Raw genomic sequence first — 16,582 nt, forward strand, 5'->3', positions numbered from 1 at the left:
CACTGCCAGGCCTGTGAAACATGGACCACTCACAGTGAGACTCACTCACTCCTGTCGAACTGTTCTGGGGATGTTGTGAAGCTGAGAGGTCTGTGAGGAGGTTTTTATTTGTTAAGTGGTCCTCGATCTGAAAAACTTTGACAGCAGTGGTGTAAGAGGTGAACTGGGATTTGGGCCGGACTCTGTTTGTGTTTCACAAAACATTGAAACCAGTTTATTTATCTCCAGTAGGTCAGTTCCGAAGTGGCAGCAGGATTCATTCCTGCCTGTGTGTCGGTGTAAAGTTCACTTCTACATTTAAAACACGGACTGTTGACCTCTGATTCACTTCAGACATTTTACATCTTTAGTATTTTATGTTTACTCTTTATAGTTTGTTTTTAGTTGTTGGTTCCTTCTTCCTCTCTGACCTGGTTCAGTTTGTCCTGTTTGCTTTGTGTCGTTGTTCATGATTCACTTAATTATTTATTCTATTAGCTTCTTTCTTCTGCACGTATCAGAATTATTATATAGTTCAGTGCATGATGAAATAATTCTGCCATCTCTGTTGTTATGTATTAATCTGACAGTAACCACGTCGTGTTTTTAGGTCAGAGGATTGAGGTCAGTTTCCCTCATTGGTTCCAGTTGATCACGTCTGACTCTCTGACTGATATAAAATGAATCACTGTGACAGCAACAAAGTACATTTACACAAGTACTGTACTTCAATAAAGACTTGGTGTTCTTTTAGTGTGCTTAAATATTTCCATTGTTACTTTTACTTCCTCTTAACTATGTTTTAGTTTGTATAAATGAAACAATCAAAGATGAAGGTATGAGTTTGAGTTTGCTTACATTTTATAATCAATAATAATACTCCAACACACTTTTTATAATAATATATCTGTTTGTACAGCTAACCTGTCAGGTTGATCAGTAAGAACATCATCTCTTTGTGATGTTTAGTCTCATGTTCATGAGCCAACAGTCACATATCGCTCAGCAGCACATTGAATGTCATCGTCCAGCTGCTCTGCTGCCGCCTGATTCAGTGATCTGTCCAGAAAGTTATTTCTAAAACAGTTCACATGAGTTGTGTCAGGAGAGGACACATACAACATTAAACACATTGACACATCAAACCTGCAAGGTGTAAAAAAGAAAAGACGTCTGACAGATCGGCTGAGCAGAGACGCAGGAATGTCGTCAGGTGAGTTCTGTTAGCGACAGTCAGTCGGTTAAAGTCTGTCAGTGCTGTTCACAACATCCGGGGGGTCGGAGACGTTTGGGAACAGAACCAGACGCTCCTCCCTCTTCGTCCTCCACACTGGAAACACATGATGTCATCACTGAACTGGTCTGAAGACTTGTGGACAAAGTGTTTGTACAGATACAGGAATGTAATCCATTACAAGTCAAAATGACCATGTGACCTTATCACACACATTACATACTGATGCATCAGTCTTAGAGCAGCATTTCACAGCTGGAGACACTTTGAACTATTTTCTATACAGTGAGGTGGTTACACACGTCGGGTCGATTCAGGTCTTCTTTCAGTTGTTTCTGATGACGAGTGGGTTTTTTTCTTATAGCCGCTCTGAACACACAATAACATTGACTGTATTATGTCTCCTGTCTATCACGTCGTACACCCACTTCCTCCTCGCTCTGATGTCCTGATGTAGAATAAAAAAGGATTGGAAAAGCAAAGGGCCGTTGGTATTGTGGTTGATGAAATAAAAAGGTATTGTGGACACGGCCCGAAAGAAGAAAGCACTGTTTCCTGTTCTGTTCAGACATTAATCCGTTTCAGAGTTTCCTGTAGTCTTTGAATTATTGTTCTTCATGTGAGAACTCTTTGTATGTTTGGTGGAACCGACAACAACTCATAAACATCTACACACAGTTTCTTATACTTGTTTACAATCCACAGAGGCTGAATCTGTATTAATGTGTTGGGTTTTTTTACATGTAAAATCATGGAATTGTGTCATGGAAAATGTAGAAATGTAGTTAAAGTGGAGAGAGAGCAGAACTGGAGCGGATCTTATCTCAGTACTGTCGTGTTTGCTGTGAGCAGGTGAAACAGGTGAATTGCAGTGGAGAATGTGTCTTTGGACAGGTAGCATTGTTTGTGAGACAGGTAGCATTGTTTGCAAGACAGGTAGTGTTGTTTGTGAGACAGGTAGTGTTGTTTGTGAGACAGGTAGTGTTGTTTGTGAGACAGGTAGTGTTGTTTGTGAGACAGGTATTGTTTGTGAGACAGGTAGTGTAGTTTGTGAGACAGGTGGCATTGTTTGTGAGACAGGTAGCGTTGTTTGTGAGACAGGTAGCGTTGTTTGTGAGACAGGTGGCATTGTTTGTGAGACAGGTAGTGTTGTTTGTGAGACAGGTAGTGTTGTTTGTGAGACAGGTGGCATTGTTTGTGAGACAGGTAGTGTTGTTTGTGAGACAGGTAGTGTTGTTTGTGAGACAGGTGGCATTGTTTGTGAGACAGGTAGTGTTGTTTGTGAGACAGGTAGCATTGTTTGTGAGACAGGTAGCATTGTTTGTGAGACAGGTAGCATCGTTTGTGAGACAGGTAGCATTGTTTGTGAGACAGGTAGCATTGTTTGTGAGACAGGTAGCATTGTTTGTGAGACAGGTAGCATCGTTTGTGAGACAGGTAGTGTTGTTTGTGAGACAGGTAGTGTTGTTTGTGAGACAGGTAGCATTGTTTGTGAGACAGGTAGTGTTGTTTGTGAGACAGGTAGTGTTGTTTGTGAGACAGGTAGCATTGTTTGTGAGACAGGTAGTGTTGTTTGTGAGACAGGTAGTGTTGTTTGTGAGACAGGTATTGTTTGTGAGACAGGTAGTGTAGTTTGTGAGACAGGTGGCATTGTTTGTGAGACAGGTAGCATTGTTTGTGAGACAGGTAGTGTTGTTTGTGAGACAGGTAGTGTTGTTTGTGAGACAGGTAGCGTTGTTTGTGAGACAGGTGGCATTGTTTGTGAGACAGGTAGTGTTGTTTGTGAGACAGGTAGTGTTGTTTGTGAGACAGGTGGCGTTGTTTGTGAGACAGGTAGCATTGTTTGTGAGACAGGTAGTGTTGTTTGTGAGACAGGTAGTGTTGTTTGTGAGACAGGTGGCATTGTTTGTGAGACAGGTAGTGTTGTTTGTGAGACAGGTAGTGTTGTTTGTGAGACAGGTAGCATCGTTTGTGAGACAGGTAGTGTTGTTTGTGAGACAGGTAGTGTTGTTTGTGAGACAGGTAGCATTGTTTGTGAGACAGGTAGCATTGTTTGTGAGACAGGTAGCATCGTTTGTGAGACAGGTAGCAGGAAGCTTTGTGAGACAGGTAGCATTGTTTGTGGAGACAGGTAGCATCGTTTTGTAGACAGGTAGTTGTTGTTTGTGAGACAGGTAGTGTTGTTTGTGAGACAGGTTGCGTTGTTTGTGAGACAGGTAGCATCGTTTGTTGGAGACAGGTAGTTGTGTTTGGTGAGACAGGAGGTAGCGTTGTTTGTGAGACAGGTAAGTGTTGTTGTGAGACAGGATTTGTTGTTTTGTGAAGACAGGTAGTGTTGTTGTGAGACAGGTATTGTTTGTTTGTGAGACAGGTATTGTTAGTTTGTGAGACAGGTAGTGTTGTTTGTGAGGACAGGTGGCATTGTTTGTGAGACAGGTAGTGGTTGTTTGTGAGAACAGGTGGGCGTTGTTTGGTGAGACAGGTAGTGGGTTGTTTGGTGGAGGACAGGTGGCATTGTTTGTGAGACAGGTGGCATTGTTTGTGAGACAGGTAGTGTTGTTTGTGAGACAGGTGGCGTTGTTTGTGAGACAGGTAGTGTTGTTTGTGAGACAGGTGGCATTGTTTGTGAGACAGGTAGTGTTGTTTGTGAGACAGGTAGTGTTGTTTGTGAGACAGGTGGCATTGTTTGTGAGACAGGTAGTGTTGTTTGTGAGACAGGTGGCATTGTTTGTGAGACAGGTGGCATTGTTTGTGAGACAGGTAGCGTTGTTTGTGAGACAGGTAGCGTTGTTTGCGAGACAGGTAGTGTTGTTTGTGAGACAGGTAGCATTGTTTGCGAGACAGGTAGCGTTGTTTGTGAGACAGGTAGCGTTGTTTGTGAGACAGGTAGCGTTGTTTGTGAGACAGGTATGCTCTGATGCTGGAGAGAGAGGGAGGAGAGAGGAGGGTTATATACACCGCTGCACGTCTGATGGTAAGAGTTTACAGTCATGACTCTCTACAAAGTGATCTGTGTGGCGGCTCTGCTGACGCTCCTGACAACAGGTAAGGACCGTCCTCACTACACACACCTGAACCAATCATGTTTGAGATCTGCTGAGGAGGAAACATGCTGAGGAGGAAGTTAAAAGCAACTAAATCAGTGAGAGCAGCAAATTCTGCACTCAAAACTCAAAACCTGTGCAACAAAATGCACAAAATCAGAGTGTTGAGTGGAGCTCGGCATGAAAATGGTCAAATCTGTTAGAGATATTTGTGCCTTTGTTAATATTCACAGATTTGGTGTCTGGTGAGGATTGTGTGGATACATGTAAATGTGATGAAGGCATTTTAAACACTTTAGTTCCATGTAGGCTTCTTCTTCTCCTACTTTTATTACCCTTTTAACTTATTTTGAGGATGCTTGGCATTAGTTGAGTTATTGTAAAGAACTTGTGGTTTGAAGAGACCAAAATTCAGCAACATTTAGTAAATCCAAGACACAGAATCTGTTCATTTTGACATGACGTGCACGGAGATGAGTCACTTTAATTGATGTAATTATTCTAATTTCATCTTTGATAGACCGAGTAAAACCTTTTTTTTCTCACACCTGTGGATCGACAGATGCCTACGAGAAGTTGGAGGGCCGACAAAAGATTTTTTATCAGGTCATCTCCTGATGAATCGTTGATGAAAACGTTGTTAAAATTCATTCTTTCAATTAATTCTTGATTGTAAGTGAGAGATGAACAGTGTTTGGAGGTTGTGTCCTGATCCTTGACAGACCAAACTTTCTTGATCTTTTCAGTTGTAGAAAGATTCAGAGTGAATGCTTCAAAACTCGCCTGCTAAATGTTTAGCATCTCTGTGACTTCTCCTCTCCACATCTGAACACAAACATCTGAACCCTCTCCTCACATTTTCAAAACAGCCTCGTTACTTTAGTTTGATGTGTTTGATGGAAATTATGGGTTATTTCTATTTGGTTTCATCTCTCCGCCTTCCCAACATTCCAAGACTGATGCCAACTTATCAGGGCACATCACACACAGCAGATGCAGCGACAAGACAAAGATGTAGAAGCCGTAAGAAGCCGTAAACAGACAGAGAGGGAGACTGGAATGTGGAGAAAAGGCGTGTTAGTGTCTCGTATCTGCAGAGAGTTTCTGATTTTCTCTCTTTGTTGCTGCTCGGGACGCTTTACCAACCCAACATGTGTCTATTTGACGTCCTGGGAATGAGACTCAACAATCAACTGTCTTTGTGCTGCGTTCAGGAACAGCTGGGACAAATCCTACTGATTCTACCTTTAACTTTAATAGTCTTTGAATTCTATTATAATATGACGTGAGCTTCAGTTAGCTTTGACCACAGATGTCCTTCAGAGGGAGACTTTTTACTCTGATACTCTGTACTCTATTACTTCTACTAGAGTAAACAAGCTGAATCAGTACTTCTACTTTCACCAGAGTATCTGAACTTCTACTGGAGGACAGACTGTGTGCAGGTTTGACTTCTCTGCTGAGGTTCAATTCTGACCCGCTACATGTCGACTCTTCTCTCCACTCGTTCCAGTCCCATCTTCAGCTGTCTTATCAAAAAAGCTCCAAAAACACATAAAACAGATCATCATTTTAACTTGTCACACTGTGCAGAGCAGCTCAACAGAATAGTAATACTCATCAGCTGGTACTCAGTTTGTGTAAAACAGTCAAATCTGCTGGTATTTAGAGGAACTCTGACACATCTCAGATAGTCTGACTCAGCAGATGTAAACTGTCAGTATAAACCTCCCACCAATTATTTAATGCAGCTAATGTCATGTCACTATAGCACCTGTGATTCTTGTTTGTTTTCTGTTTTTCAGAGTCTCACTCACAAGCAGATGGTGAGTTCAAGTTTCCTTTTTTACTTCCTGACTTTCCCTCCGTCATTCAGGACATTTTTAAAGTGTTGTTGGGAACGTTTGGTAACTCCACCAGTTTTACACAGATCTGTCTCCAGTGATGTCACTCAGTGGCTGAAATGCATTGTGGGTAATGTAGGTGCCAGATTTTGAAAAAAAGGTCCACTGGTCTATTATTGTCATGATCAAAGATGTCAACTTCTTTATTCCACACGTTCTTTGTCCTTTTCAAAACCTGCTGCCTACATTACCCACAATGCAACTCAGCCACTCATTGACATCATTAGAGCCAGTTGATCAGATTATATGCAGCTTCTTCTGGAGCCATACAAGACTTTGTACTAGTTTCTAAACATAAACATATATATTGTTATTATTCCTTTAAAAAGGTGCAGTATGTAAGAACTGACCAGTCAAATTCATATTCTTAACAAGTGGCAACGTATCACCACAGTAACTGCTACCTGCTGCTAACTTTAAGCTAGTTAGCTCACTTAGCAGTGCAGCTAGTGGATCTGAGCAACAAAAAATGGTTATTTCTTCACATTCTGTTGATAATTTTAGGCTTTTTAAAAAATATATTTTTAACTAAAATTCCAACATATTGCATGTTTACGAAATGTTAAAAAACAAACAAATATAAATTCAGTTTTGGTGGAATAAATGGGGTAAAAGGAAAATAACAAGCTTCAGAAATAAAAATTCTAAAATAAAAAACTAAATCTAAAAATGAGAAGATTATTTAATACTGAGGGAAATGAACACATAAGCAATAGAAATACAAATTAAGGTCACACTTCAAAATTTGATGAACAACTACATTTATTTCATCTTGGTGCAATCAATGACCCAATAAATTATTTATTGAGTCATTCATTCTTTATCCATTTTTGATTTGCTCCTCAGTCTAGATAAAACTGCAGGTAGTTCAGGTTCAGGTTGTGAGAATCTTCGCTTAATTCACAGAAGAACACCTAGCAGAAGTGTGGAGAATTGGTGGAGTGACCCTTTAACACAGCAAGTAAAAGCAATGAAACGTCTTGACTAATTATAAAATATGATAATTTACCTTTATCACTAAAGAATGGTGGATTAGCCACACCTGAGAGCGTGGGCACACTCCCAGGATCACAGAGCAGCAGTTCTAATCCTGCTGGCTGCTGTCAGAGACCACAGAGGTAATCCAGGGAGCAAACAGGAGGTCTCACTCTGTGTTTGTGTCATGTGTCTCCTCAGTGTGTGGTCAGCCTCCTCTCAACCCCAGGATTGTTGGAGGTCAGGTGGCCCCTGCAGGAGCCTGGCCCTGGCAGGTCAGTCTGCAGACTGGAGGATCTCACTTCTGTGGAGGATCCCTCATCAACAACCAGTGGGTGCTGAGTGCAGCTCACTGCTTCCAAAGGTGAGCAACAACATGCCGTGATGTCTTTCTAACAGTGGCTCCCAGTCTGGCTGTCAGGACCAAGGACATTACATTAAAGCCCTGGAGATGGAGCCCCGTGAAATCCTACTAAACCTGCTCAGTTAATCTAAAGGTTGGTTTATGGTAAAAAAAAAAAATTCTGGCCGCAGTGCATCACGTGATGATGTGGTTCCATATTTTGGCTGATACAAAAACTGGCTTCAAAGCCTGGCGCTTTTCCTGGGGGCTTGTTCGGGACCTCTTCAGAATGAATCTGGATTAATATTTAAACTGAACAACAAAAAAGACATGTGATTCAGGTCATCATGTCTCCGGTCAACTCAGTCACATGTCTTTGATTTCCAAGTGGAGTCTCATGTTGTTCATTTTCTGATGAAAAAGTTGTTGACATAGCGACTCCAGTTGAGTTAAGTCAAAGGCACAATGACTTGTGGGGAAATCTCTGTCAAGAGGCGAGGGAGAAAATGAAAAGGGAACTCCACCGAGAGTTCAGGCTGTTTAACATCAGGGTTCATTACCGCCCTAACTCACGCTAACAAGAAAGGTGAAAGGCCTGAGAGCTCCTCTGTGTGACAGGGACACTGTTAGCTTCTCATGTCTCCTTGTGTTTCTCTTCTGTTCAGTATCGGTACAAGTGGTCTGGTAGTGAGTCTGGGTCGTCAGAGTCAGGAGGGATTGAACCCCAATGCGGTGTCTCGGACAGTGGCACAGATCATCAACCATCCCAACTACAACCCTTCTACTTTTGACAACGACATCTCCCTCCTGAGACTCTCCTCAACTGTTGAGTTCAACAACTTCATCCGGCCCGTCTGCCTCGCAGCATCGGACAGCACCTTCTTCAACGGCACCGACTCCTGGGTCACCGGCTGGGGAACCATCGGATCTGGAGGTGGGTCAGAGAACAACTGGATCTGATTTAATTTCAGAGACAGTGTGACTGACCATCAGTAGGGATACGTTTAATTTATGATATTATGGTTGCTTCAGCTGTTTTGTGTCTCTACAGTGCCCCTTCCTTCCCCACAAAACCTGATGGAGGTGGAGGTGCCGGTTGTGGGGAACAGACAGTGTAACTGTGACTATGGAGTGGGTCGAATCACAGACAACATGATCTGTGCCGGCTTACGTGAAGGAGGGAGGGACTCCTGTCAGGTAATCATTGTCACACCTGCGTTTGTGTCACATTTTACCTGCTGCAAAGATTCCTCCTCCTAAATGTTCGTCTCCTCACAGGGAGACTCCGGCGGTCCGATGGTTAGCAAGCAGAACAGTCGCTGGATCCAGTCTGGAGTCGTCAGTTTTGGAAGAGGTTGTGCTCTGCCGAATTTCCCAGGAGTCTACGCCAGAGTGTCCCGGTACCAGACCTGGATCAACAGCCAGATCTCCACCAACCAGCCTGGATTCTTAACCTTCAGGTCCACTGGGACAGACGGAGACCTCAGCGTCACCTGTGCTGGTCTGCCAGCACCACCGACCACCATCGCTCCAACAACCACAGGTCAAACTACCACCACCACGGCTCCAACAACAACCACCACAACCGCTCCAAAAACCACCACAATAGCTCCAACAACCACAGCCAAACGTGAGTGTCTTTGAGCGCAGACCTTTAGCTTTTAATTTAGATATTTTGTACACTTTTATTAGTGAAAAAACTTTTCATCATTTCATAAATAATGGAGTTCATCTTCTTCCACCTTTTCATCGAGGCTGTAAAATGTTTACACAGAGTGAATATTCAAACAAAACACAACACTGTTCTTCACTGTTGGGTTTGACCAAAGTTTGACAATACAACGTGACACTGTGCTTACAGATCTCAGTACAGTCTAAGTAGGATCTACAGTATTTGGTCAGAATCATTCAAGAAAATATAATTGCGTACCTTCTGTTTTTCTCTCCAGCTGTGGTCTGTGGCCAAGCCCCGAGAAATACCCGAATTTTAGGAGGGAGCTCAGTGGCGACGGCTGGTATTTGGCCCTGGATGGCGAGCCTCCAGAAGAATGGAAATCACATGTGTGGAGGGACTCTGGTGTCCGTGGACTCTGTGTTGAGCAACGCTGACTGCTTCCTAAGGTGAGTTACCTGGAGTGCAGTCATGGATGGTCAGTTGATATAAATGAGCAGCTACACGTCACAGAACGACCATGATGCCCTTTGGGTGAAAACAAACGTTGTAAAAGACTGAAAACAGCTAGGGACCTATCTATAAGCAGCTGTGTTGCAATTTTCACTTCAAACAATAAAAAATCTCAAAGTTTATGATTTAATTTACTTGACCAAAGAACGAAGGACAGTAAGAGAAGAGATCTGTGGCTTCAGGTCGTCCACAGAGAGATGAACACTTTGTCTATACGAGTCGGTCGGTGTCAGACACCTCATCACAGGTTAATTAATGATGTCACTGAGTAAAGGACATTGTTTGATGGGAGATGGTTTGTGTCCTAAGTCAGTTCATTCTGTCTCCCTCAGTTCTCCCATAGCCTCTGAATGGACCGTCGTTTTGGGGCGCTTGAACCAGAATGGATCCAACCCCTTCGAGGTGACGCTGAATGTGACAAACATCACTCTGAGTAACCTCACTGGGTCTAATGTGGCAGTGCTGCTTCTGTCAGCCCAACCCATCCTGACTGACTACATCCAGCCCATCTGTCTGGACAACGGACAGACCTTCGCTGTGGGCTCCACCTGCTGGGCTGCTGGCTGGAGCTCCGGGCGAGGAGGAGGTGAGTCCATGACACAGTGTGACCGTCAAACCAACTCTCTGCATCATTTTACCTCTTTAGATCAGACATGTAGGCACTGCCATCTGTGTTTGACTGAGAGGTTTCACATCATTCTCTCTTCTTCTAGAGGAACAAGCTCTGCAGGAGTTCCAGACCTCAGTGGTAAATTGTGGGAATGCGTCATCGAGTGACAGCATCTGTACAGGAACTTTTACACTGGAGCAGGTGAGCAGGTTATACTTTTAAACATCGATGTTTAATCTGAAACTTTATAAACTACCCTGCATTCACACACCCACTGGATCGCAGTCTTAGGGAGACGTAAACTACATTTAGTTGAACTACATAGCTTAACTACTCAATTTACAAACTACAATTTTGAACAATAACATGATATATTTTTTTTTTAAAAAAGACCTATATAATATAAATTTTATTTTATTTTTCTTTAAAAAAAGACGTGAAACATGTTGTGACATGCCAAGCCAACACTGTCTCTGAACCAGATACACAGAGACTTGGGTACTCCGGAGAGAGCTTGAAGAAAAGTCTGCGAGGTAGCTGGACTCTGTGTTGCCCAGAGACGGCCGGCACACGGGCCCTAACATGGTGTATTGTGGCTGGACCGTCCAGCCCTGCCTTCCCGCAGGCTGCTGCCATCACCTTCTCAAATGATATGCAAACCACACTCTACTTGCCCCTCTCCTCAGACATGAAGAAAAAAATCTGAAGATTGTCATTGAAAAATACAAAAAAATCTCAATAAAATAAAATGATAAGATTTTCGGATTTGAATTATTTGAATTTCTTTCTTTTTTCAGTGCCAATACTTGTTTCAATGCCAATACAACTGTTTTCAATACAAATGTTTCAATGACAATGTTTCTTTTTTCAGTACTGGCTTTGTTTTCAATGCCAATTTTTTTTTTTGGATGCCAAATTTTAAAGTCACTGTTCTGGCTCCATACACAAGCACGTCATGGACAACCCTCCGCTACCCCCAATGTGCCCCTAAACGCGCCAGCCCAACCACGGCCTTATTTGAGCATATGTGTATAAAGCTCTGGAGTTTTGTTAGCCCCAGTTTAGAGCAGCTGTTAGCATCATGCTAAGAAAGCATTCACTGTGCTAAGTGTTTCTGTTGTACAATTCATTATCTACAAACAGGTTGTTTTTGACTTTATACGTCTTCCTGTTTGTTCAGGGTGATTCTGGCGGTCCAATCATGTGTAAGGTGGGCGGCTCCTGGTTCCAGGCGGCTGTGTTAGCGGTTCAGAACAACTCCACCAGCAGCATCAACAGCACCAGCAGCACCCGGTCAGAAACCAGAGAGGATGTGATGGTCTTCACCAAACTGAGCACCTATCAGGACTTCCTGGTTCGGACGGTGGGAGCGTTCTTATCTCCAACCTCCAACAGCACCACCAACAGTACCTCCAACAGCACCACCAACAGCACCACCAACAGCCCCGCCACCACCGTGGTCGCCACCACTGCGGGTGCTCCTGCTCACTCCACCTTCTTCTTCTTCTTCCATCTCCTTGTCTTCTTCATGTGTGTCCACCTCTTCTTATAGGACCTTTACACCATGTCAGAGGCACAAATGAACGTTAAAGAGCTCAAATGTGGCTCCAGGCTGCGTGAAGTGATCTGTGACTTGATTCTTCTTCAAGGGTTTTGTGAAACACTACAGTAACACTTGTGTTCAGCTGCAGTGTCTCAGCCTGCAGCCTGCTTCTCTGTCACAACTATAAAACATGATTCATCTTAATTATCTGATCAGTCTCAGGAAATTCAGGACACTGAGTGCTTCCAGTCTAAAATGAAGCAAATTAATTATTAAGCCTTACTGAACAAATGTATAAATGTTGTTTGTGGTTTTTCAGCCTGATCAATGACTGTCGATTATTTGTAGCAGGACTGAATTAAATAAAACTTAATGTTCTTAAAGAAGACATGTTATGCTCATTTTGAGGCTCATATTTTATTTTGGGTTACTACTAGAACAGGTTTACCAGCTACATGTTCAGAATGCTGCTCTGTGTCCCCTTCTGTCTCTCTAAAGGGCCACTATGTACTTTTGGAGAAGAAATTCAAAGAAGAAAGTCAGAATTTTATATTAATGCGGTCATAAATGTTATGTTAATATTAGAATTCTGATAATTTTGGTAAACCAAACTCCATTCTAAAAACAACAGTTTCAAGCTCGGGCCTTATTATTTCACAGTTAAAACTGTAGTTACAACTTTACAAAGGGTCTTTTTTGATTTGCTTCGATCTACAGACATAATCAGCTCACGTGTTGGTGGACAACAAACTGACTCACTGCGTCTCACGGTTCAACATTTACATCTCTCTGTAGACAACAGGTCTTTTCTCTTACTGTCCTACTGTCAACACAATCATAACCTTTGTGATTCTTTATTGTTTGATGGGAAAAAAGCAAAATGCAGCTTTTAGGCATGTGGCTGCTCCTAGTTTTCAATATGGCATCAGCACTTTCACTGGGGGGGGCGTGGTCACGACAGGAAGGGGACGCATTTGTTTGTTACGACAGAAACATCCCAGTTATTTGCTATCTTTGGAGGCGTCTGGGTCTCGTTGAAGCTCAGATGATCGAAACACTCGTCACGTGCTGATTGCTTAAGTTAACGGTGACGTTTGGCCTTGGTGCTGTTGAAAGTTTCTCCTGGTTGGTGTTGTTTAAGATCAATATCTGATACAGTTCATGTGTTGGTTGGAGGCCAGATGCTGTTTGACCAGTTCACCCTGAGCAGCACTTCCTGTCCGGCTGTCAGCAGAGATGAATGGACTACACAGACCTATTGTGTAAGTTAACTTAAGTACATCATCATGAGTCATCCGGAAGAAACTTGAAAAAAAAATTCCGTCTGCTGGGTTGAAAGTCAGGTTGTTGCGTCAGAGTAAAAGTATTCAAAAGTCAAACTTGAGTCAAAGTATAAAGTATCACAAAGAGAAAAACCAGGATGCAAGGATACAAGTGTGCTGCGTCCCTCTGCTGCTCTTCAGTTTACAGATCTGATGAAGTTTGTTAAAGTAGATCCGGGAACTAAGACCGCGCCTCGAACACGTCCCAATTTCCGCACCAGAAGTACTTAAGCACACCGCATTTGTTTCTTTCTCCTTGACTCAGTCTTCACATGATCGTGACAGACCGACAGCGAAAGAAAAAAGAAAAAGAAAAAGAATGCTTACCTTAACAATGGACCAGCTCCTTCTCTACCCGTCAGACAGCGACACATTTGAAGGAGATCACCACACTCCAGAAGTCCCAGAAACCTCTCCATCAACCAATGACAATATCCAATCCTCTCAGCTACCTCGGATGCGCTCCGTCATCCACATTCCCCGGCGCTCTCAGCATTCATCTTCCAACATCTCCGACATCGTCAGACCTTCGCCTTCCAGCAGCCTAAGGGGAAGATCCCGTCTTCGGCGTCCAAGGGACATTGGCTGCTCCACACGGCCATCACCTACCCGCTTGACATCCAGGCGTTCGAGCAACAGGCGAAGCTGCTCCGGCCCGGATTCACCCTGTCAACTCTCTGACGGCGCCTCAGCCGCAAACATCTCCGACTGGACAATCGCTCGCCTCAAACACACGCTCAGCCAACTCAACATCCCTTTCCATCGCTCCGACAAAAAGGCAAAACTTCTCCTCACGTACTCTCAGCAACACACCACTCTCCCTTGCTGAGCTTCCCGAGCACTTCTGGGTTCGCAGCGCCGCGTCCGCAGCAACATCGATGACGTCACAGTGCGTCGCACCGCCCAAGACGCCCAGCCTTTAGCATCAGCCCTCTCAGAGGGCCAGGTCGTATCACACTCTGCACAGGCCTTTCTGTCCCAGAGTTATCCCAACCTTCTTCCCTTTTTCCTCAGCCCTCACAAACAACCCAAGCACACGCATCCCTCCATCCCAGCATCCTTTCCTCTTCTCTCATTTCTACCTTTCTGATCCCATCTTCCCTGACCACCTCAGCGCCTCCCACCTCGAAACAGGCCAACACCGTAACCCACATGTAAATAACATTTCTCATCCTCCATTTCACACACCCCCTTTTCTCCACAGCTCCACCATCAGCAGGTTTCAGTGACTTTCCCACCCATCTTCCTCCGCCCAACAGCTTCCACCATACCACCCGTAGCACGCCCAGCCGCACCCGCTCGACCATCCCGCGTGTCACCCTCACTCAGGCATCAGATCCTTGCCGGTAACTATGTTGACCTCGCTCAACTCATTCACCCTTCCTCATGCTATCCCCAGGGAAGTGCTAACTTCACACGGCCCCGTCGAACTCAAACAACCACTCACCACCCGCTCCAAGGAACTCACAGCCGTCGAATTCGCTTTCACTTTCTCACTGTACCGCAACATCATCTGTTCCACCTTCCCCGACCGCAGGTCAGAACTGGACGACTGCGTGTCACTGATGCCCTTCATGCCTGACTGCCCTTCCCAAAGGCGTGGATAAGAGAGGAAGACCAATCCTTTACCAGGGCGGGAGGATGGTGTGTAACAATTTCAATGACCTAGGATGCAGCGCCTCTAGTTGCTGATTCCTCCACACCTGCTCCTTCTGTGGCGGCGCGCACTCCAGACCTACCTGCCCTCATAACCCCACCAAGCACAACTTGTGTAAGTATCTTAATACACCAATCAAAATCAACGCTCTCGCCACTGCCTTAAAGAACCATCTAGACCGCCAGTTCGTTAACTTCCTCATCCAGGGTTTTACACACGGCTTCCACCCAGGTTTGCAGGTCATGCCAGATTCCTCCTACACATGCCACAATTTGCAGTCAGCCATCACCGAGTCCGATATAGTCGACAAACTCCTTAATAAGGAAGTTATAGAATCCTTCATGATCGGCCCATTTTCCAGCCCACCCTTCCCAAAATACAGAATCAGTCAAATCGGCATAGCCACTAGAAAATACTCAGGAAAAAAGAGACTAATCATGGACCTCTCATCCCCCCCCATGGATCGACTGTCCCAAGTATCAATAGCTTAATTCCCAGTCCAGATTTCTCCATGCAATATACTTCAATCGACCACGCCATCTCCCTCATCCGCCTAGCCGACCAAGGAGCCTGGCTGTCCAAGACTGACATTACCAGCGCATTTAAAATCCTCCCCATCCACCCCGACTTCTGGGGTCTTTTCGGCATCCTCTGGAAGGGCACATACTACTTTGCAGTGTGTCTGACCTTCGGGTGCAAAAGCAGCCCAAAAATATTCGACTCTCTATCTGAAGCACTCTGCTGGATCCTCACTAACAACCACAAACTCCCCCATGTCCTCCTACTCCTCGATGACTTTCTCGTCGTCACGGCGCCATCTTCACCCCCATTATACGGTCTCAACTCTCCGACCTCCACATTCCTCAAACTCGGAGTTCCCCAAGCCCCAGAGAAAACGGAAGGCCCCAGCACTTCCTTGGAGTTCCTGGATATCACCCTAGACTCCGTTTCACTCCAAGCATTCCTTCCTCCCAAGAAAACCCACCGGATCGCCCTACACATTTCAAACTTCCTTCTTGCTCACACATGCACCAAACGGCAACTACTCTCGCTGCTAGGCCACCTCAACTATGCCATCCGTATCATTCCCCAAGGTTGTTCCTTCTTGTCACACTTTCTCTCCATAGCTGCTTCCGTCCCATCACTCCATGCCCATGTTCCGCTGGACGAAGCATGCAAGATGGAGCTAAAACTGTGGCATCAGTTCCTCTCGTCCTGGAACGGCATCTCGTTCTTTTACGATGACCACTTCACTAAACCAGAAGACATCCAGCTATTCACAGACACAGCCCCTTCCATCGGATTCGGCGGCTATTATCTCGGCAGGTGGTTCTCAGCCACATGGCCGCCCGAATTGTCTTCCCTGACTCCTTCCTCCACCATATACGAAATATATCCAGTCCTGATAGCAGCCATCCCTTGGGGCCACGAATGGTCAAAGAAGACCATCGCCATATACTCAGACAACAGCGCCGTTGTTGACATAATCAACAAATGGCGGTCGCATTGCCTCGACATCATGCAGTTCATGCGAAGGCTCACCCTGGTCTCAGCCCAACACCAATTCATCATCCGTGCCTCCCACATCCCAGGTCATAAAAACTCAGTCGCTGACTCACTTTCTCGTCTCTCTTTTCAGAGGTTCAGACAATTGGCACCAGCCTCCGAACCTCTTCCGACCCCAGTCCCACCGTTTTCAGCAACCATATTCAACTGACTCCGCCACTGGACCATCTAGTCTCCGCTTCCCAAGACGCCATCCTCAACAGCGTTGCTCCGTGTACAC

The 16,582-nt window shown here is 44.7% G+C and overlaps 1 protein-coding gene across 1 annotated transcript in view; it reads left to right on the top strand.

Moving 5' to 3' along the window:
• The window catches only part of LOC115575652 (uncharacterized), a 44,577-nt gene that overhangs the window by 13,162 nt on the left and 14,833 nt on the right, over positions 1–16,582 (top strand). Inside the window, exons 17-26 of the mRNA XM_030407867.1 lie at positions 2,066–2,074; positions 4,193–4,258; positions 6,063–6,083; positions 7,338–7,500; positions 8,145–8,413; positions 8,531–8,676; positions 8,758–9,109; positions 9,429–9,600; positions 9,997–10,250; positions 10,378–10,475. Of these exons, the coding sequence (XP_030263727.1) occupies positions 2,066–2,074; positions 4,193–4,258; positions 6,063–6,083; positions 7,338–7,500; positions 8,145–8,413; positions 8,531–8,676; positions 8,758–9,109; positions 9,429–9,600; positions 9,997–10,250; positions 10,378–10,475 (1,550 nt within the window). The remainder of the gene's footprint in view (positions 1–2,065; positions 2,075–4,192; positions 4,259–6,062; positions 6,084–7,337; positions 7,501–8,144; positions 8,414–8,530; positions 8,677–8,757; positions 9,110–9,428; positions 9,601–9,996; positions 10,251–10,377; positions 10,476–16,582) is intronic.

This window comes from Sparus aurata, chromosome 23 (genome assembly GCF_900880675.1).
Source record: "Sparus aurata chromosome 23, fSpaAur1.1, whole genome shotgun sequence".
Taxonomy (NCBI): domain Eukaryota; kingdom Metazoa; phylum Chordata; class Actinopteri; order Spariformes; family Sparidae; genus Sparus; species Sparus aurata.